This window comes from Carassius carassius, chromosome 18, assembly GCF_963082965.1.
Source record: "Carassius carassius chromosome 18, fCarCar2.1, whole genome shotgun sequence".
In the NCBI taxonomy this organism is placed as follows: Eukaryota; Metazoa; Chordata; class Actinopteri; order Cypriniformes; family Cyprinidae; genus Carassius; species Carassius carassius.
In genome coordinates this window covers 23,291,684-23,314,139 of record NC_081772.1, presented here as the reverse complement: position 1 = coordinate 23,314,139, position 22,456 = coordinate 23,291,684, and the positions used below count along the sequence as shown (strand labels likewise).

At 36.9% G+C, this 22,456-nt stretch overlaps 1 protein-coding gene across 1 annotated transcript in view; it reads left to right on the top strand.

Moving 5' to 3' along the window:
• The window catches only part of LOC132092706 (acyl-CoA:lysophosphatidylglycerol acyltransferase 1-like), a 32,836-nt gene that overhangs the window by 5,838 nt on the left and 4,542 nt on the right, over positions 1 to 22,456 (top strand). Inside the window, exons 3-6 of the mRNA XM_059499057.1 lie at positions 7,523 to 7,641; positions 7,795 to 7,890; positions 8,066 to 8,342; positions 12,710 to 12,836. Coding sequence (XP_059355040.1) covers positions 7,523 to 7,641; positions 7,795 to 7,890; positions 8,066 to 8,342; positions 12,710 to 12,836 — 619 coding nt within the window. The remainder of the gene's footprint in view (positions 1 to 7,522; positions 7,642 to 7,794; positions 7,891 to 8,065; positions 8,343 to 12,709; positions 12,837 to 22,456) is intronic.

Sequence of the window (22,456 nt, the reverse complement as noted above, 5' to 3'; positions counted from 1 at the left end):
CATGTGGAATTTACGTGCCAGCATGTTTGCCTGCCCATACAGTTTTCCACACTTTGACAATCTGGCACTTCTGAATCAGCTACTGGAAGTATGTTTTGTTATTAGTTTAAGTATTTGCTATTGAATGTTCAAATGCAGAGTTTTGCATGGTGTGTGTGTGCACTCGCACATATGAGTGTGAGAGAGCGAGACCGTGTCACACAGTGGAGTCAGCTGTCTTAACTGTCCGTGGCTTATGTACTGCAAACACATATGAGCTTCGTCACTGTGTCTGTCACGCCACTGTTCATCTTTCAGGCTTGAACTGATGGTAAAACTAAGGACATTGTTAACTGTCATTACATTTATTTTGAAAGATGAAGCCTGCAATTATGGAAAGGGTCGTTACATTTCCGACGAGTGCTTGTGGTGTTCAGCCAATCACAATGAACTGGGTCAGTTGCCCAATCAGAGCAGACTGCGCTTGTCGGAAGGAGGGACTTTGTAGAAAACTACGCATTAAAGAGAGGCAGGGCATAGAGGACCTACAATAATGTACAGTATTTGAAAAATAATGTGTTTTTTAAACATTAAATCATGTCAACATTCTGTTACACCAAATACACAAAATAATGATCTTTAGATAGATAGGCATGATGTCACATAACATTTGGGCGGCCACATTATACAATTGAAGTTCTCTTTCCACCCTGTCTGCATTTTAATTATTGTCCAGTTTTTATTTATTTTATCATACGGATTTTTCTTACACTGTTGATGATTTCATTGTCAACATGGAAGGAAAAGCTGTTTTGCATTGCATTTGCATGAGTTTTCCCCACAAGGTCTCCATGACCAGGTTTCTGTATTACATGCAAAACACTGGGAGGGATGTTTTATAATGTTCTCTGAAATGCAGATTTGCATTAAAGTTGTTTTGTTGATATGAAGGAATTACACCAAGCCAGGATCATCACATCCGTCCCAGTTTTGTTGAATTGACTGCACAGCAGTGTCTTTGCTTTGTTTTTGTTCATCTGAGTTTTGTACTCTCTGGTTGCAGATGAGATTATGAGAGACCTGATGCAGCTCATTGGCTTGATCTGTCTAAGGGCCAAGTTTTGCTCCTAAAGGACATATTGCTGAGCTTGTCATGAAGCAGCAGCAGCAGCTTGGTGGTGTAATTTGCTGTTGGCTTGAAGTTGTACTGTTATTAAATGCCAGACAGTATTGTCAAATGGATGCAAAAACTGTTTTCTGATTGGTTGATATGTGAATATGTTGTAAAACAGTGATACAAGCATTCAGTTGCCAATCAACTGTCATTTTACTTTCCTGTAGAGTCCCAAACATTTATTTTTTGAGTTGGTAACAGTGGGTCATGTTGGCAGAGCTCACTGAAGGATTTTTTCTACTGGCCCTGCCACAAAAATAAAAATAGTTGTTTTTAAAAATTGTTTTTGACCCACCAAGCAAAAACTACTAGCGAAAAAAAAAAGCCTATAAATTTCAAACGTTATTAAAGACAAGCGAAAAAGCAGTAAGAATAAGAGCAAATGAGCAAATTACAAACAACAGCACAAAGATAAAAATTAAACAGTGATTCAGTTTTTCTTGGTTTGTAGGTGTTCAGGTACAGAAGTGCATAATCAAATGTAAAATAGCACTGAATATTCTTTACTGAATAAATATACACTCACCTAAAGGATTATTAGGAACACAGTACTAATACTGTGTTTGATCTATTTGCCATTGATTCAACAAGGTGCTGAAAGCATTCTTTAGAAATGTTGGCCCGTATTGATAGGATAGCATCTTGCAGTTGATGGAGATTTGTGGGATGCACATCCAGGGCACGAAGCTCCCATTCCACCACATCCCAAAGATGCTCTATTGGGTTGCGATCTTGTGACTGTGGGGGCAATTTTAGTACAGTGAACTCATTGTCATGTTCAAGAAACCAATTTGAAATGATTCGAGCTTTGTGACATGGTGCATTATCCTGCTGGAAGTAGCCATCAGAGGATGGGTACACGGTGGTCATAAAGGGATGGACATGGTCAGAAACAACGCTCAGGTAGGCCATGGCATTTAAACGATGCCCAATTGGCACTAAGGGGCTTAAAGTGTGCCAAGAAAACATCCCCACACCATTACACCACCAGCCTGCACAGTGATAACAAGGCATGATGGATCCATGTTCTCATTCTGTTTACGCCAAATTCTGACTCTACCATCTGAATGTCTCAACAGAAATCGAGACTCATCAGACCAGGCAACAATTTTACAGTCTTCAACTGTCCAATTTTGCTGAGCTTGTGCAAATTGTAGCCTCTTTTTCCTATTTGTAGTGGAGATGAGTGGGTTGTGCATGTTGTGGCGAGTGGTTATTTCAGTTGCTCTTCTATCAGCTTGAATCAGTCGGCCCATTCTCCTCTGACCTCTCTGACTGCCGCATATTGGATGTTTTTCACTTTTCACACCATTCTTTGTAAACCCTAGAAATGGTTGTGTGTGAAAATCCCAGTAACTGAGCAGATTGTAAAAATACTCAGACCGGCCCGTCTGGCACTAACAACCATGCCACGTATATAGATTTAAGTTATTCAGTCGAGAGTGGTGTATGATTTTTTTATTTTTTTATGTCTATTCTAAAGCAATGAGTGTTTGTACATGCACTGATGAATAAGTGTGGCATTTTGATGTTTGATACTTTCTGTTAGATTCTTCTTGCACTTTGTATGCTTTAAAATCACTTGAATGTTTAAATTGGCAAGGTTTAAAATCGTGCAAATGATAAACTTTAGTAAGGATGCAGCAGTGGCCCAATCAGGCCAGTGACTGTCCTGAATATCTTTGACGCTGACCCCGGGTCATCAGCCAGTCCTTATTGTCCTGAATGGCCATCCACCATTAGTGAATGGAGGGTTGTTTTTATTTTATTAAGAAAAAAAATAAAAAATCAATTCTTATTCATAATTGTACAATTATTGTGCATAAATTGCCAATTATATGTATCATCATACTAGGGCTGCAACGACTAATCAATTATTATTGATAATGAAAATCATCGACAGTGATTCTCATTATCGATTAGTCAGGTCTGCCCTAGGGCTGTCAAAATTGCTCAAAATTGACGTTCGAATATTCCCTCTAAAAATACACGAATATTCGAACTATTCAAACATCTGGTTGCGCATGTTGTCAATTACGCGCATTACGTCAATAACAGGCAAAAATAATACAAAGAGACATAACTACTTGTATAGATATATGTTTAAACTTAAATAGACTATGACAACGTATTACCTACACAAAAACAAGGAAATCAACTAATGGCCAAGACTGCAGACCTCACAATCTCTCACCCTCACGTTCTCTGCGCATAATGGTTTAAAGGAACAGATTTTTGTGCAAGCAATTTAAGGTCGCAACTGTTGTCCCAAATATAGCAGGCTTCATTCAGTGATTGAAACAAATATTATTAAAATATTAATTGAAGTTTTACAGCATATAGAACTGACATTGAATGCTCCGAGCGAGCTGTGCTGTGGTAAACATGGAACTTTTCCTTGACATGAAAGGATAAATAATCAAACCTCGGATCCATTGCTTGACAGAACTCCCCGAAGCGTGCCCCATCCGCGATACTGATCGGTCTCATGTCCTTAAAAATGAACGAAATTATTTTATCCGTTATGGCCTCTTGTCATGTTGCAGACAAAGTGCTTGCGGCGGGCGATGCAAAGTAACGTTAAGTGTCAAGACGTGACTGTTTAGCTGGAGTTCCACACATTATGCCATGCTCATTTGGGTGCACATTTTTGAGATGTGACCTCATGTTGCTAGTTGTCGAATGGTATGCTAACTGTATCTTAAATAGCTTGCATACAACAATCTCGCGGGTCAACAATTTTACCTAATTTTCTCTGCTGCGGTCGAGTTGGGCTCTGCAGTTGCTGCGAATGAACGGGCCCTCGCACCCGGGCTCACCACCAGCGAGTGGCTTTAGTAAAAAGGTGAACGGTGAGAAATAAGTATTTAAAGTCATATATATAAGTGGAATATATCAAAGTATATTCCATATATGTGCCAGTCTTCCTGTTGCCAGCAGGTGCCGCTATCATTATAATGGAATATTGGCCTTCAGATGTGTTCAGGCCAGGACTCTTATCAAACATGTTAAGTTTGGGGAAGATCGAACATTTTATGCCTGAGTTACAACAACTTCTCTTGCTGTGGGGAGACCTCAAATTTTGTTATGGCGCCATGGACACGCTCTTTAACAAAAACTCAAGATCTCCACAATTTAACATTGCACAGGTCTTTAGATTAGACTGACCACAAAAAATACATTGATGTAAAAAAATTTCTAGGAGTACTCTGTCGAAGCGTAAAATATGTCACTTCCTGTTGCCAATAGGTGGCGCTATGACTATAACTGAATATGGGCATGTCAATCTGTTCGGGTTCGGAGTCTTATCAAACAAATGAAGTTTGTGAAAAAACACATAAAGAACAATGGTTCCCGGGATTTTTGAGAACTGGAGCTTGTAGCCTAGAATTTTTCTTTCTAAATGATGTGAAAATCATCTTGTTTATTCACTCACAGAAAACAATATATTGATTTAAATTTTCTAAGACACTTTCTGTTGGTAAAAGTCATATGCGAGTAGGCATCAACTACCATGAATATCATTGTGATTTACACCTGAGAAGACAAAGGCCTGCATAATGAGCTGCATAATGAGCCTTTCAGTCATCTGTGCCACTGAGAGTGAGGAGTTACAAGAGAGAATGTGAGAACAAAATAAATCTATATAATTTTATGTTTGTAGTTTATTAAGAATATATTTAATTATCCCACAACATAATTTAATATCCACTTGGGGGAGCAGTTAAACAGTTTATTAGAAACAATCAAAGCTGACTTTCAAACAAATTGTTTGGCATGCTTACTCCAGTCACACAATCCTTCAGAAATCCTTTTAACAATCTTATTTTCTACAAAAAAAAAAAAAAAAAAATTTGTTCTTATTATCATCATTATTATTAATGTTGAAAAGAGCTGAGAATATTTTTCTGGGTTTTTAGGGGGAATAAATTGAAAGAAAAGCATTGTTTTTACATTTGTTACAGTTATCTATTTGTTACATTTATATTATTTACATCAAGCTTTTGAAGGGTATAGTGTTGTATATTGTTATTGAAACTTCATAATGTTTCACTTGATTATACATTTAGTCAGGAATTATAGTTTGGAAAAAGTCTAACTAGTAAAACGTTTACACGTTATGTGAAAACTAGTACAAGTATATAAATAAATAAAAAGAGACTTATTCATGTTTATGATCTCTGCTGAATAAAGTGCTTCATTCTCTTTTTCTGAGGAAATCCATTTCTCAAATCCTCAACCACATCACATCTTTTTGGGGTCAATTATGTGTTATTCCTCTCATCGCGAAGCAAACAGTAAAATAAAAAAAACCTTGAACAGTCTCGCTGCTTTTTCTTCTGTTATGGGCGTATTCAAGCCGCGCACTTCAGTTTGAATCTGAATAGTGCGTTCAGCGCGGGGGTGTGGTCACATTAGATATAATGAAGGGAGACATGAAAAACAGACATCGAGTTGTTTTCATATGGATTACTTTATCACAGAATATCTGTTTTCGGCAGCACTTGTTTAGTTTAAAAATAGACATGTCAAGCTTTCTATAGATATCTCTCTCATGTATTTTCGTTGAGTATTCACGGAGTTACAGTTCATTTAAATGACGTGTTTGTAAAAGAAGATCAGCGCAGACAAAGGCTGCAGACAGCGCACCTTGTTTGTTATCTTTATTTTATAAGTGCACAAAGTTTTGTTGTTATTATGTCTGTATCCAAAAAAAAGTAGACCCTTTACAGATTCGATTGATGTATTGCTCTTATCTGTACGATTAAAACTGAAAGTGTAATTTAAGTTCTTTTCGGGGTTATCAGGAGAAAATGACTCATAACGTGTATCCGCGTTAATCGACTTGAGAGGGTTAAAGACTGTGAGTGCGCGAGCGCGCATGAAACTTTGGTGTTTCGCCCTTTTTCTATCGTGTTTAATGATTTTGATTAATATGCACGAGGGAGAGAGAGAGCAAGACAGCGCTCGTGTAGTTTAAAGACTGTGAGTGCGCGAGCGCGCATGAAACTTTGGTGTTTCGCCCTTTTTCTATCGTGTTTAATGATTTTGATTAATATGCACGAGGGAGAGAGAGAGCAAGAAGCGCTCGTGTTGTTTGAAGACTGCGTGCGCACAGCCGGGGCTCTCTCTCGTACGCGCCCTGTCAGGCGCAGCACAGTCATTCTATTCTACATCACTCACCGATCAAATAAGGATTTGACAGCCGCCAAAAAAAAAGATCAATGCAGAAAAACCCCTGGATTGGTTATATAACATTGGCCAGAATGTTGATCCGGCCATCGCGTATATTCAGCGCACATAAGGTAAACGTTTTGCAAACGGTTTTTAGAGAAATAAAAACAGGTCGACGAATCGATGCGCATATTTTGCGTCGACGTATTTTTTGCGTCGACGTCATCGATGACCTCGACGCGTTGTCCCAGCCCTATTTACAATGTTGACCAACAGAAAGCTGCTTGGTTCGAAACAGACTTCTGCGTGAGCTGTGCTTCATACATCACTACACCATTGACATCAGACTTTTTTTTCTTGCAAAATTTGTCTGAAATCGTTGCTTTTGATATCTCTTAACCAATTTCCTTGCGAAAGCAGTCGGTGGTCATTCTTAGAGCTGTTCACAGAGCTTCTTCTGTCTTAACAGCTCCGATGTTGTCCTAAAGTCTGTAAGCAAATACTCTTTGTTGATAGAAGGTCTGGTGGTATGTTTCAGCAAACAGCGGTGCCCGTAACTTGTCGTGTCAGGTGCCCTTCGCCCGTGGGCTTGATACAGTGGAGGTGTTGTAATGGTTTGTTTTGTTACCTTTGACTTGCTGGTGTCTTGACTCAGAATGACCTCTCATAGATGTGTTCCTGCTCTTCATAGAGTTGTTTAAACACGCCATCAAGGGCAAAGTACAGCGGTAGTAGAGGGGAGATTTACACCCTGTTGTGCAAGTGCAGCTCGTGTCTTTTATTAACTCGTATAACTTGCTTTTGTAATGCCAGTATTTTTTAGGGTGGACCGATATTACCAGTAGACACATTAGTGCTTGGTAACAGCAACTAAATCATGATATATGATACACATAGCTGTACATAAATCACACTCCAGTACATAATGATATTATAATCAGATTGCGACTGTGTGTCCATAAGAGGGATAATCTTTGGGATCTCGTATGACTTGTTGAAGCTGTTCTGACTGCAGTGAAAAACGCTGTTCTGCTGAATGTTCATCAACGAATCATGAAGTGCATCAACACAACTGCTTTGTTTACATATTTTCGCTTTACACGAATATTTGTTTATATAATCTTTTTCAATACCACACAATGTTTTCTAACAATACGTAATGTGTTTTTGTCTTTTTTTTTTTGTCTTTTTTAGTGACAGAATGGGGTGATGATGTGAGACCGATGTGTGAAGATGAAGCCATGGTCATAGTCAACCATCAGTCTACAGGAGACGTGTGCACCCTAATGATGTGCTTGCAGGACAAGGGCACGGTAAGCACGCCTCTGCTCGGGTTTGGGTTAGTTTTGCTCTGATGGTTGTGAATTATACATTAAATATAGGATGATATCACATTGATAAATATTATATAATAGCATTTCAGATCACAAACAGAAAACAAAACTAATTGTCATGTTCTTGTCTAGGTTGTACGAAAGATGATGTGGTTGATGGACCACGTTTTTAAATATACCAATTTTGGGGTTGTGTCTATGATTCATGGAGATTTCTTCATCAGGCAGGTAAGACCTAGACCTGTTCACTTAAAGAAATTTGTAGTTGTATTTTCTAACGTGATGTGACAAGTATATTCTAGCTTGATCCATATTTCATAAAGTAGCACAGCGAACAAACTAAATGGTTTTTAGTGCAAGGGGAAATTTAGTCGACACTGATGAGATTTGTCATTACCAACAGGGCAAAGCACATCGAGAAAAGCAACTAATTTACTTGAAGGATCACCTAGACAAGTATTACTACAGCAGAGACAGGAAATGGATTGTGCTGTTTCCAGAGGGCGGCTTCTTAAGAAAGAGGCGAGAGATAAGTCAGTCCTTTGCCAAAAAGAATGACTTGCCTTACTTGACTCACGTAACACTGCCACGGCTGGGCGCCACTCAGATAATCCTGAAGACCTTAGGACCCCAGCAGGAAAACGGCATTCTGGGAACAGAGGGAAATCCACCAGGTCAAAGTAAGGAACAAAATAAATTTTTTTTAGGTTTTAATGTTGTAACAGATATGGGTCTTTCACTATTTCCCATGGTTCTGTGTATAAATTAATGTAATGGGATCCAGATAACAATGAGTCATTTGCCCTTTTCAAAACAATGTGAGTAATATCTGGATTACAGTGTGTTCACACCAGATGCAACTTGTGCGAATAAATCGTGTTATTCGCGCCTAGTAAGACGCTTGAACATTTTGAGTTTATTCACTTAATTCGCGGGTGAAACTCACTTCACAACAGACACGAATTAATTTCATGGGAGGGGCTTCTGCTTTATTTCAACCAACATTTATTCTTATCATTTTCAAAATATTACTGTCATTGTGTCTTGAAATGTAATATACTCAAATATGCAGTTTATTAAATATGCTCATGTTACCGATGAGAGCAGTCTCGACTCGGCTAGTCATTCTGACATTTGTGGCTGGCTCTGATGTCTCTTTTGTGGTTAAACATAAAATATAATTCCTCCATTGATGTTTCGGATTTTGCCTCCGCTTGCTACGTCGTAATCATGTCACTACTAGAGCAAGCTCCTGATTGGTTAACGCAGCGCGAATTTTCACCAAAGTACAGATTTTTTAACTTGCGCGAATCACGCGCCAAAACGCTCAATTCAAAGGATGTCTATTCGCGTCTTTGCATTGACTCAACATGTAAATCACTCGTGCTTAACACTTCATTCGCGTCTGGTGTGACCGCACCATTATGGTATCTACTAGGACCAAAACTATGCATTGATGTAATCAGTGACGTTTGTGTTCACACCCTAAAGCAGATGCTAATGGCTAATATGGCGATTCATTCAGCTGCATTCAAACAGCAGTTTGTTTTATTTAAAAAAAATGTACGAGCATGAAAACCTCATTCTGTAACTGAATTGACACCTGCACAATATTAGGACTACTGCATTCTTGGCCACCCGAAATGTATTAATTGTACCGCACTGGACGGCTAGTTGTCTGCCATTTCATATAATCATGCTGAATGAACAAAAATATTTCAAGACTCTCACAATCAGTTCAAAACATCATGGACATTTATATCATTAATAGATGGCTTAAAATGTGTGGCACTTTGGGTTTTTTTTTTCTTCTAAAGTATTTTTTTGAGAAAATGTTTGGATAAAATATTGCAAGATTAATTGCAGAAGTTACTTTATTATTTATTAGTAAGTTAGCTAAAGGATTAATTAATTAAAAATATCCTAAATAGTAGTAGTCAATTAATCGTTTGTACTGTCAAATCATAGTACTGAAGTTCTGAATTTTAGTACTAAACTTTCTTAATGTAGATGTAAATGCCAGTTTATAAAATTTCAAAAAAAAAAAAAAAAAAATCAAACAATTGGCTGTACCAAAAGTGTTCGCAATATTCAATTTCAGTGCAAATATTTGTCATTGTCGTAATGTAGGGGAAGCTAAATGGATAGTTCAGCATCCAAACAATAAAAAGGGAAAACCATATTTTGTGGTGATTTATTTTTCTTACATTTGATCGGGCTGATAAACATTAGAAGTAAACAACAGTGGCCTCAGTATCTTTTATTGTATTGATAAAAGTAAGATAGTTGTTGTAGTAGTTATGTTTAAGTATGGGTTAGGGTTAAGGAGTATAGAATATGGTCATGCAGAAAAAAAAGGCATTAAAATTAGCTTTAGGTACTAATAATCAGCTAATATGCTAGTAATGCATACAGTTTTTGGATGACATTAGGGTCAGTAATTAATAAAGCTATAAGCCCGAAGAAGCTGTGGTTTACAGTGAATTTATAAGAGCTAAGGGGAGTTTTCAGGCATGACAAGAAGCTGTTATAAATTCACTGTAAACCATGGCTTCATGGGGCTTATTGCTTTTATAAAACGGTTTACATATACGTAGTTAGCTTTCACAGAATAAAACAGAGCAAATAAAGTCTGATATAAATTAAAACCATATTCTTCCGCCAAAAAATTTAGTTCCTCAGAAACATTTGTGGATCCAGCAAAGTGATTGCCGAGCAACACACAGACGTAAACAAAAGTGTATGTTTGTAGTCTAATTTACAAAAGCTTTGAACATGGCTCAACCAATCAGAATCAAGGGGCCGGAACGATCCGTTTTATATCAGAATGTATTTTTTAGGATAAACTATCAGTTTATTTAAAATAATAATAATAAAACTAACTTCAAATACTGAAACTTTAGTGCATTGACTGAGTTTTGACAGAAGATTGGGTTTTTGTTGGGGGGTGGGGCTTTTCCACCGCACCTAGTACATGCTTCCTACAACTTCCTTGCTGGGTGGATCTTCCATTTTGTCTCCTCACACCACTAATGCAGAGAATATATTTGCTCTGCTTCATGGTGAACTGTTATTGGGTTAACTAATGGAGATGGTGCATTCTGATAGGCGTGGATTCAAAACAAAGAAACATTAATCTGGTTAAACAAGATAATAAGCTGATTGTATAGTCTTTCTGTAAATATGTGGAGACAATCATCACAGTTTTTCAGAACGCATCAAAGGACATGCCCATACATAAATTAAAATTCTTCTTCATTTTAATAATTCCTCTTGGAGGTTTGTAAGTACAGTATAATTATGTTAACTAAACAATTGATCAACTGTCACAGATCTTTAAGGTGATTAAAACAGCATAGTCACTGCATGTTTAAACTAGCTGATTATTAAGGTGGACTTTTTTGGGGTTTTTTTTTTTCAGCTATATTATTTTAAGCAGTGGCTCCTCTCTCTAGGAGTTGTATCTCTAAATTGATCTCTTTTAATCACCGTCGGTGCAGCCATCACAACACTGCTCAGGCAATAAATCTCCCTCTCCCAACAAATTTCATGTCACTGTAAGACTTTAATTCACTTTGAGTGAGACATATTCCCATTATAGGTAATATAAACAATGCATTTTCCTAATGCCTCTGTTTTATTAGGAAGAATACAGTAGTTTTTGTAATTTATGTTTTTATATAGGATAGTGTTATTTTAGTACTATAAGTTGTATGTATTTTATTTTTTATATTGCCAGATTTTAATTTATTCTTTTATATTATATTATATTATATACAGTGTTCCTGTAGCTCAATTGGTAGAGCATTGTGCTATCAAGCACAAGGTTGGGGGTTCGATTCCCCGGGGACACGGTAAAAATTGATAGCCTGAATGCACTGTCTGCTAAATGCATAATTTTTTTTTATATATATATATATATATATATATATATATATATATATATATATATATATATATATATATATATATATATTATGCTCTTTTGTCTTTTTTTTATATGTCTATTTAGCTTTAATTTGTATTTATTTCAGTTTAATAGTTTAATAGTTTAGTTTAATAGTAACCGAAACATTTTTTTCAGTAAATATTTTATTTCAGTTTCACTGCGAAGTTGTTTTATTTCCATTTTAGTTAACTAACAACATTGGTATATAAATGATATTTGATAGTTGAAATTTGTTGTTTGTATTTATTTATTTATTTTTATTTTGAATGTGTTAGTTATCCTATTAAAGGCATGTTTGTTCTTGAATCTGTCTGCACTATTTCTTAAATTAATAAACAGCCAGTGCCGTAGATTCTCATCCTGTTGTTTATGTTGGATTTTAAATTAGACATCCCGCACCATTTTACAGACAATGTGTCAAGTTAAATATAGTTCATCTTTTAAAACTGTATGTTCTGTTTCATTCTGTCACTCGCCATACAGCCGTTTTTGAGCACATGAATCTTATTTGAACGTCTCCTAAGAAACATGTGTAATCGGTGTCTGGCGGATCATAACTACAGAAAGCTTTCTTAAATGGGATATTGAATGTAAAATTCACTTTTATATGCTGTCTACATCTAAATGTGTCTTGGAAGTGTGTGGACACAACCACCCTACAATGATACAAATCCATTTGCTCTTTTTGTCTTTTTCTTTCTTTCTTTTTTTCCACAAATGAGATGGGCAGAGTGAGCAGTATCTCATTATCATTAAAAGAGACATACACCAAAATACGGTGTTATACTTTATGGTGTTAATAACTAATGGAAATGCATCATTGCAGTGTGTGAAAACAAACCCGTTTGACTGACTGACTTCTGTGGAACACAAACCCTTAAAAAAAAAAAAAAAGCAAAAAATGACTGCTCTATATGACCTGATATTGAGACTTCTTGCATGCAACTCGCTATGGTTTCCCCGCTGCCATTAGTATGTGTTTGGATGTGAAGAGTATGACTAGTGCTTTTACATTTCATTATTGTTGTGAATTGGCCTTGAAGTTAACATTTGTACAGTTTTTCTCTGCCTGAAGATTGTGTGTCTGCCCACCTTCAGGTAACAAATCAAAAGGACTACAGTGGGTAATAGATATGACCATAGCCTACCCCAATGCAAGACCCATGGACATTCAGACATGGATATTTGGTTACAGAGATCCAACAGTCACACATGTACATTACAGGTAAGAACTGTTTGAACTGCTCCTAAGTGAAAGTTGTAAAAACCAGACTGTTAAATGTGGTGTTAAACTACTCTTTATGGTCCGAACATGACAAACACTTCATGTTTTTAATTCATTACTCTTTTACAGTCATTTTTCTGTAACAAATTAAACATATTAATAGAAAAAAATAATTTATTAGATTCTGCATGTCCTAATGAGTGATATTGTTTCAAATCATGAAACAGGTTTGTGTTTTCTTCATCAGCAGTTTTCACTGCAGACTGTAATATTAATATAAAAAACATTTGTCTCTTAGAAATGCACATTAGACCGTAGCTTGAGTTAGGATGCAAATACACATTGGCATCTTGCAACAACCTAATTTTTATATTTTATATTCTTATATTTTTATTCAAATTAACCATTGTTCTTCCATATTAGCATACATTTAGATAGGGGTGCTCCGATCACGATCGGCCAATCATTAACGCGCATCTCGTCAGTAAAGCCGGTTCTCTAATCTGCGGTTAATTTTATCAGATGCGTGATTTCACATAGAGCAGCTGTTACTACACAGAACCATTGTTAACTGAGAAGATGCGCAAATCCACATTCATTTTCAGTGTTTATTTGCGCATCTTCTCAGTTAACAACGGCTCTGTGTAGTAACAGCTGCTCTATGTGAAATCACGCACCTGAGGGAATTTACCGCTGATTAGAGAACCGGCTTTACTGACGAGATGCGCATAACGATCGGCCGATCGTGATCGGAGCACCCCTACATTTAGATCATGATAACCATAGTTAAAGCCACATATAGCACCTCCATATCATGGCAAAAATTTTAACTAAATGGTTTCTAGGTATTTATATGAAAAAAAAGTAATCTAAAGACATTAACAATAAATGCACAAATAGCTTCATCATGCTGCATTACTTGTACTTTGAAACGTCATGCCTGGTTGGGACAAAGTGCAACATGGTGTTAAATATAATCAGTGTCAAATGCATGTGAACACTTTGATTGTTGAATTAAAGAAATCGAATAAATTATTTGGACACTAGTTCACAGAATAAATTAACCGTAACATATTACATTTCTATAATCTGTTTGATTACATACATTACATTTTGTCAATATGAATGAAGCCAGTTCACTTCTAGATTCAGTTTACATTCATATGTGATTTATTCAGCAAATGTGCAATGCTTGTTCATGCGTTTAGAAAAAGAAAAAGCCACTGAAGGAAAGAAAAGCTTTTTACTAGCAAATGTGTAGCAAATATGAAATGTTCTCTGCAGACCATTTTGTAAGATGTAAATAAACACATGCATGTCCATGAGATGTATAAAACATGAGCAGCATGTATTTTTGAATCCTATTAAGAATGTAAGGTTAAGCATTTATGTGGCTAATATTTGGATAATTCATGGAGATTTAAGCTAAACTTAAAAAAATAAATAAAAACTGTACTTGAGCCACTGTTTCATAGAGACCAGTCACTACTACTGGTGTAAAATACTCGCGTCATGAGTCGCGGTGTTGATCTCATGATATGATTCATTTACATTTATTCATTTAGCAGACGCTTTTATCCAAAGAAACTTACAACTGAGACTGAGGAATACAACAAGTGATCCATCATAAAGAGGCAAATAAACAAGAAGGGCTCATAATACAAAGTTTCAGATGTTGTTCAAATTAGTACAATCTAGACCAGACCTGGGCATATTACGGCCCGCGGGCCACATCCGGCCCTTTGTGTGTCCCTGTCCGGCCCCGGCCCAACATAGATTATAAAAATATCTATCGTATTTTCCGCACTATAAGGTGCACCGGATTATAAAGCGCATAGAATAGAAGATACTGCAGTCAAACTCGACGCGTCCGCATGAGCGCGAAGGTAATAAAAAAACTAATATCCGTCTGCTCGGGCAAATTCGTCTTAACAGCGCGCGCGTGCCTCCGCATCCGAAGATCTGTTTGGGGAGTTGCGCGGAATGCGCGCGCACTCAGCGGAGGCTCGCGCTCTGTTGCCAGGCGACAGTGAAGTTGAATAGCAACAAGTGGTGTTACCTTCAAAATGTCAGCACACACTAAGAAAAGAATAGTTGATAATGAATGTCGTGTTTTTAACAAGACATGGACTGCCAAGTACTTCTTCACAGAAATTAAAGGTAACGCTGTGTGCTTGATTTGCGGTACACAGGTCGCTGTGTTAAAAGATTACAATTTGAATCGGCACTACACTACTGATGCGTTGCTAGCAAAACTGCACACTCAACAAGGACTTTTTACAAAACTTTACAACACCAGAGAAGCAGCCGTTAGGACAAGTTATGTCATTTCACACAAAATTATTTGACCTACGCTCCACAATTTCACTTAGCCTAATATAAACAGAATTTTATTTTAGTTTTATTCTACTGATTACCAGTACCAGCTATTCATAATATATAATTAAAGGAATTGTACAATGGAAGAAAGCTGAGCAGAATTAAGTGTTATTGTTGGTGTGGCCCTCTGACACGATTCAGGTTTCTCATGTGGCCCCTTGTCAAAATTAATTGCCCACCCCTGATCTAGACGGATTGATGAAGGATTGTACTGGAAGGATTAAGGAAAGGATTATACGGGAAGGATTAAGGAAAGAAAAAGTAATGGGTTATATATATATATTAGTGGTGTACCGGTACGTGTATTCGTACCGGACCGTTTCGGTACAGGGCTTTCGGTACGGTGCACGTGTGTACCGAATGCAATATTTTGTGTGCGGAACATATACATTTTCATGTTTCCAAACGAACATATTAAGTGGCGGAAGTCTCCGCGTTCAGCGCAAATCCCGCCCTGCAGCTGATTCTAAGGCTGGCGACACACTGGCTGCGTGGCGTAAGCGTGGCGTTTCTGCTGCGTGTCAGTTGCGTGACGGCTGCTTCGCATTTTCTGTGTCTTTACACACCAGAATCGTGCCTGACGTGGTGCTGGCGCGCTGCTCCTTTTGTAGGTGACATAGAGAGAGACCGCCGACAGACCAGGATCTTGTCTTCACGACAACACTATCTATACTTAATGTTGAGCATAAATATAAAGCCTACTGATAAAGGACACAGTCAGCAGTATTGACGGCAAAATAGACTATGTTTGACAGGTGCAATATGCCAGTGTGTCACCGGCCTAAGGTTTTCAAAAGGCATCAAGCGAGTGTGAACATCACTACAACTGGGAAAAAAACGATTGTAATTCAAACGCAGCTCCCGTTGGCATTTAAACAGACCTTTGCTCTTAATTCCGATCGGGCCAACACTATAACGAAATCTGAGCAGGTCTAAAAAATTAAACTGTTGATGCTGCACTTTACACTTTGGAAAAGTTATATTTTTTAAATATGAGCAGGCCTACAAGCTGGGATTGGTAATGCTGCACTGTAATCATAGTTATTTATTTATATTTTTCATTATATTTTATTATATGATATTGGTTTGAGACTGAGAGTATTTTATTTAGTGGAGAACTTTGCAGCAGTATTTTATTTCCTATTCTTTTTTTATTTTATATATATTTTATTAAAAAGTATAAAAAAACACCCCTAATATATATATATATATATATTTAAATCAAAGGTTGATGAAAGAGATGAGTTTTCAGCTGTCGCTTTAAAATTGTCAGGGATTCGGCATTCCAGATGGGGGTGGGAAGATCATTCCACCAGCCAGGAACAGTGATCAAAAATGTTCTGGAAGGTGAGTTTGTGCCTCTCTGTGATGGTACCACGAGGCATTGCTCACTTGTAGATCACAGGCCTCTGGACTGAGATGTACATTCATAAGAGTGAGGAGGAAGTAGGCGGGTGCTGAGCCAGTGGCTGTTTTATACGCAGGCATCAATGTCTTGAACTTGATACGAGCCACAACCGGTAGCCAATGAAGGGAGATAAAGAGAGGTGGGCCCTTGTGTGCTCGTTGAAGACCAGTCGTGCTGCCGCATTCTGAATCATTTTGTAGAGGTTTGATTGTGCTTGATGGAAGTCCAGCCAGAAGAGCTTTGCAGTAGTCCACCCTAGAAATGATTAGGGACTGGACAAGAAGTTGTGTAGCATGCTCTATTGGGAAGGGCCTGATCTTTCTGATGTTATGCAGTGCAAACCTGCATGATTAAGCATTTTTTGTAACATGGTCTTCAAAGCTGGTAATCAGAGATTACACCAAGATTTCTGACTGAATTTGATGGGGTAATTTTTGATGAACCTAGCTGGATGGTGAAATCATGCTGTAGAGTCAGAGTGGCAGGAAAGACGAGAAGCTTAGTCTTTGCTAGGTTGAGCTGTAGGTAATGTTTTTTCGTCCATGCCGAGATGTTTGCCAGGCAGCCTGAGATCCATGCAGCTACCACTGGATCGTCTGGTTGAAATGAAAAAAGAGAGCTGTGTGTCGTCAGCATAGCAAGGGTAAGAGAAACCATGTCCCTGTATGATGGGTCCCAGTGATGTAGTGTATATGGAGAAGAGGAGGGGTCCAAGAACTGATCCCTGAGGAATCCCAGTGACCAGTTGATTTGCTTTGGATACGTCCCCTCCCCAGGCAACCTTGAAAGATTTAGCTGTGAGATAGGATTCAAACCTGCAAAGTGGTATCCCTGTGATGCCCAATGATAAGAGCATGGACAAAAGAATATGATGATTCACAGTATCAAAGGCGGAAGATGGATCCAGTAGAATGAGAACGGATAATTAGGAATCAGCTTTCACAATCTTCAAGGTTTCAGTCACTGACAGTAATGCAGTTTCAGTTGAAAGTTCACTTCTGAAATCTGATTGGTTAAAGTCCATTTGGTTATTTTGTGAAAGAAATAATGATATCTGGTTGAAAACAACTCTTTCAAGTTGTTTTGGTATGAATGGAAGGAGGGAGACAGGTCTGATACTCTCACAATACTTTATCATAGTTTCCGCAGGTCCTTACAAAGTCTTAAATTTAGTTGCAAAACATTTAAAGCCATTAAAAGTCTTAAATGGTACAATAAAGTCTTAATTATGATTTCAGGATGTCTTAAATTTGGGGACTGAAAGACAAGAATTGCGATATGGCTTAAAGTAAAATGCCACCGTCTTTCCATATTCCACTATTATCTTCCCTCAACTTAGATGAGTTGATACGTACCTCTCCCATCTCAGTGCGTGCACTCAATCTCTGTAGTGTGCGGCACCACTATGCTGGCGTTTAGCTTAGCACCATTCATTCCTTAGGATCCAAACAGGGATGAATTTAGAAGCTACCAAACACTTCCACATTTCCATAGTGCATAGTGGAAAAATGGTGGCGTTTTCCTTTAATGTGATGATTGAACTTCAAAAGGCTGTGATTTCATTGCATGAGTGCTGCATGTCTCAAGGTGCTGTGCAGCTTTGTGTACTACCATTTCCCGGGAAACCGCTATTGTCTGCCATTCAGAAAGCACCACCTGCTGGCAGATAATAAATTTAAATTTTCAATAAGCCTCTCTGCTATCTTTGTTCAAACCAATGTGAAAATCAACCCATGTTGCAAACACGCAGAATTGTAAATGTGAACTGGTGGATTGACCAGAAGATAATTCAATAAAAAGTCTTAACAATTAAAAAAGTAAAATATATTAGTATGTTATGTTATTAAATTAATATAATAATTGATTGATGATAATTTTATTAATTTATTATATTATTTGATATGTTTGGCTCATCTATTTTCTTAAAAATGGTTTAAAGGCTGAAAAGTGAGGTTTATTATTTGTGATGCTATCTGGGAAAACCTTTCGTATGTTCATCAGTTTTATCTCCACACCTGCCCTCAGTGGCAAACGAGAAACATAAGTGTTGAGTCAATGAAGTTCTACTAGAGAAGTAAATACAGTCAATGTGGTTTGCTATTTATATTTATACTGCAGGATGCCACATGATAATGGTTGACCAGCATGCTTTGTTGGTCACTTGCATTCTGGTTTTATTTGTTAAGCCTGTAATGCCTGACATATAAAATAATAGTCAGAAAAAAAGTTAGTGTTTTTATTGAGTGTCATATTTGATACATTTCATGGCTCATATAGAAGAATATGTAGCTCATACTTGAAAATAATAAAAATAAATAACCTTTTTATTTGGATCTGGTCTGCAATTTGGTACTTTCTGATATTTATTTGGCCAAAAATTAAGATTACATTCTGATAATTTGTAATGTAACAACAAAATTTTGTAACAGTTAAACAGACTATTTACTTAAATGCTTATAAATATCTTGTCACTCTATATCTCCCAATAACATGCGTATTAAGATGGTATTTAGATGCTTTGTTTTAAAAAACAAACTGAATTTCTGTTGTGCAATGCAATACATTGACGACTGAGAGACAAATAAACATTCCTCAAAAGCCTGATTTCACATTATAACATGAAAAAAATAAGTGAAATATATCTATCAAATGACAATGGGGCTGAACTCGAACAGTGACTTGCCAGTAACTCAGTGTTTCACTGATGCTCTTTTCACACTTTGTTTTTGACTTTGGTTGGCTAGAGGAGGGCCGAGAGCAACAGTGAAGATTCGAGGAGAATCTGTATCCTCCATCACAAACTCAAGTCTGATTTTAATTCTGACTGACTTTGAAATAGCCTTAAACAAAATGAACTTTCCGTGGGCACTTGTTTTTTTCTTGTCACTTGGTTTGGTTTGACACAAGGTGGTTATGGGCACTTTATGTTCACAGCCGCGTGAGCGATATAGTGATTGAAATGATGAACTGGTAAAAAAATGTTTCCATGCTCTCTTAAAAGTAAATGTTTCGATAGGGACTTTTCACAGTTGTGCTATTTGAACAATCATTTTGGGTGAACAGTTCTTAAAGGGATACTCCAACCCAAAATGAACATTTTGTCATTAATCACTTACCCCCATGTCGTTCCAAACCTGCAAAAGATTCCTTTGTTTTCGGAACACAATTTAAGATATTTTGGATGAAAACCAGGAGGCTTGCGACTAGCCCATAGACTGTAAAGTAAAATTACACTGTCAAGGTCCAGAAAAATATGAAAAGCATCATCAGAATAGTCCATCTGCCATGCTTCAAACGTTATGAAGTGATGAGAATACTTTTTGTACGCAAAGAAAACCAAAATAACATTATTCAACAATTCGTCACCTCTGAATATCCGCTGAACACAAGCATCTTGCTCTGTTCTGTGTCAGCTGCACTGCACGGATGCTCAGTTTCCATTCAAATCAAAGCACAAATACATTTAGAAAACGTATCCTTGCATTGCGGCTGACACAGAATAGCGTACAGAGTTTTCGTTCAGCGGATATTCTTCAAAATGGCACTACGGTGATGCGGACAGACAAAGGAGATGAATTGTTGAATAGTTATTTTTGTTTTATTCACGTACAAAAAGTATTCTCAACACTTCATAACATTACAGTTGAACCACTGATGGCATATAGACTATTCTGACGATAACTTTAATACTTTTCTGGACCTTGACAGTGCAAGTTACTTGGCAGTCAATAGGACAGTCACAAGCCTCCCGGTTTTCATCCAAATTATCTTAAATTGTGTTCTGAAGATGAACTAAGCTTTTACGGGCTTGAAACGACATGGGGGTAAGTGATTAATGACAACATTTTCATTTTGTGGTGGAATAACCCTTTAAAAGAAGGAAACAAAACCCAATATAGAATTTTGCTCTGTGGATTCTAAATCTACCAGGTCACTGAAATTCCCCTGAAACAAATCTCTGAGAGACAGAGAGGTTTAATTGGTTTGGTGGAGATGCTCCATTTCAAGCAAGACTTACGGAGTCTATAAGGGAACATATTGCAATCCGCAACAAATCACAGTTTATGATTACAAGAACTTTTGCAATTCTCACTATTTAACAAAATCTCATCCCAGTGAACTAGATTGTACATTGGTGACATCAAGCCATCCTGAGTTTCTTAACAAAAAGAAAGATATGCTAATTTATATATTCTCATTCATTAGATGACCTGCCCTATAGAACATAAAAGCGTTATACATGACATTACGAAAGCTTGTGGGATGCATCAGTAAAGTGATGCACAGATCTGCCCTATAGATGGTTCTGAGCTTCTCTGGTGACTTCTGTTCCCAGGGCTCTTATCTCACTTTATTGCCAAGCATTTTCTGGAATTTGTCCCCAAGGGCCTTATAACTCCACACCTATTGATTTGTGTGTGGTAAATGGAAAGATAGCAAAGATAAACAAGTCGAAAGAAAGTAAACTATAGATTAACAGTATACAGTATATGTTTCTACATTAATATTGGTGGTACCAGAGATTGAGAAAGTTGGCATCAGGACATATACCATAAATAGTGTATATAATAATACATAGAGTTCTGTTTAAGTAATATATGGGGAAACCGGGAAAGATTGTATACTCAATGTCTATACATGGTTAGGATTTAAATTTGCATTGATTTAATTTTTTTTATATTTTTAAAAGTAAATATATATTTCAAATAAATGCTGTTATTTTGAACTATTCTATTCATCAAATGACCCTAAAAGGGTTTCCACAATAATATTAAGCAGTAACATAAAAAAATAACAGAAATATTCAATTTCAACAACGTGTCTTGAACATCAAATCAGCATATTAAAATTATTTCTGAAGGAAATTACTGCAGTATTGATGTTGGAAATTCAGCTTTGATCACAGAAATAAAATAAAAATGTAAATATATATTCAAATAGAAACATTTTTATTGTAATTAAAGTTTACTTTATCTTTGACTGTTTATATATACTTCACTTTCATTTTCCAACATATTTGTACTTGTATGTGCATGTTAGTCTTCATTCTCACATAAACTAATTTCAGCTTGATTTAATCCTTTTGATATGCAGGATTCTGCTAATGCAGATTAGTTCGTGTAAAATGTTTTTTTAAACATTTCTCATACCAAAAGAAGGTTGTTAGTTTTTAAGGAAACAGTAAATAAAAATAAAAAATAATAATAATAATACTTGCAGTTGCAATTTACAGTCTCTCAGTAGTTATGTTATCATAGCCTAATGCGAATCTGCCCTTTAATGAATTTGATTATTAACAAGTACAGAAGTAAAGTTGACTGTTTCTCAAACTAAGGGAAAAGCAGAAGCTGGGTAATTGCATGATGTTGTAATATTGCGCCAGTCACATCTTCTCTGTACTCTTAGTTTTCATAAGAGAAGTTTGCAGTCAGTCTTGTGTTGTGTTTATGTCTCTGCTGTCTGTGCAGAGCTCGGCCAGTGTTTCAGCAGAAAACTGCTGTCATCAGTTGAAGCGTCTCATCAGCACAAACTGAACCTGTCACACCGTTAAAGAGCTGAGCTCTCCACTTCACCGTGCTAACTGTGGGAGATCTGATGAAGACTGAGAATTGGGATTGTTTGTGCTTCATGCTCATCTGTTTTATTTATTTATTTTTTTCTTCAGTGCCTGTTAGATTTTCTCCCTCAACCTGTCTTCATTGCCTCCGCAAATTACCTTCATTATTGTGAATTTCCTTTAGTAAATTTGATTTAGGCTTCTGATACTGTTCTCATTTAATCAGACTCTCTCTCTAACTTTTCTTCCAAACTATCAAGTTGTCTTTTTTTTTTT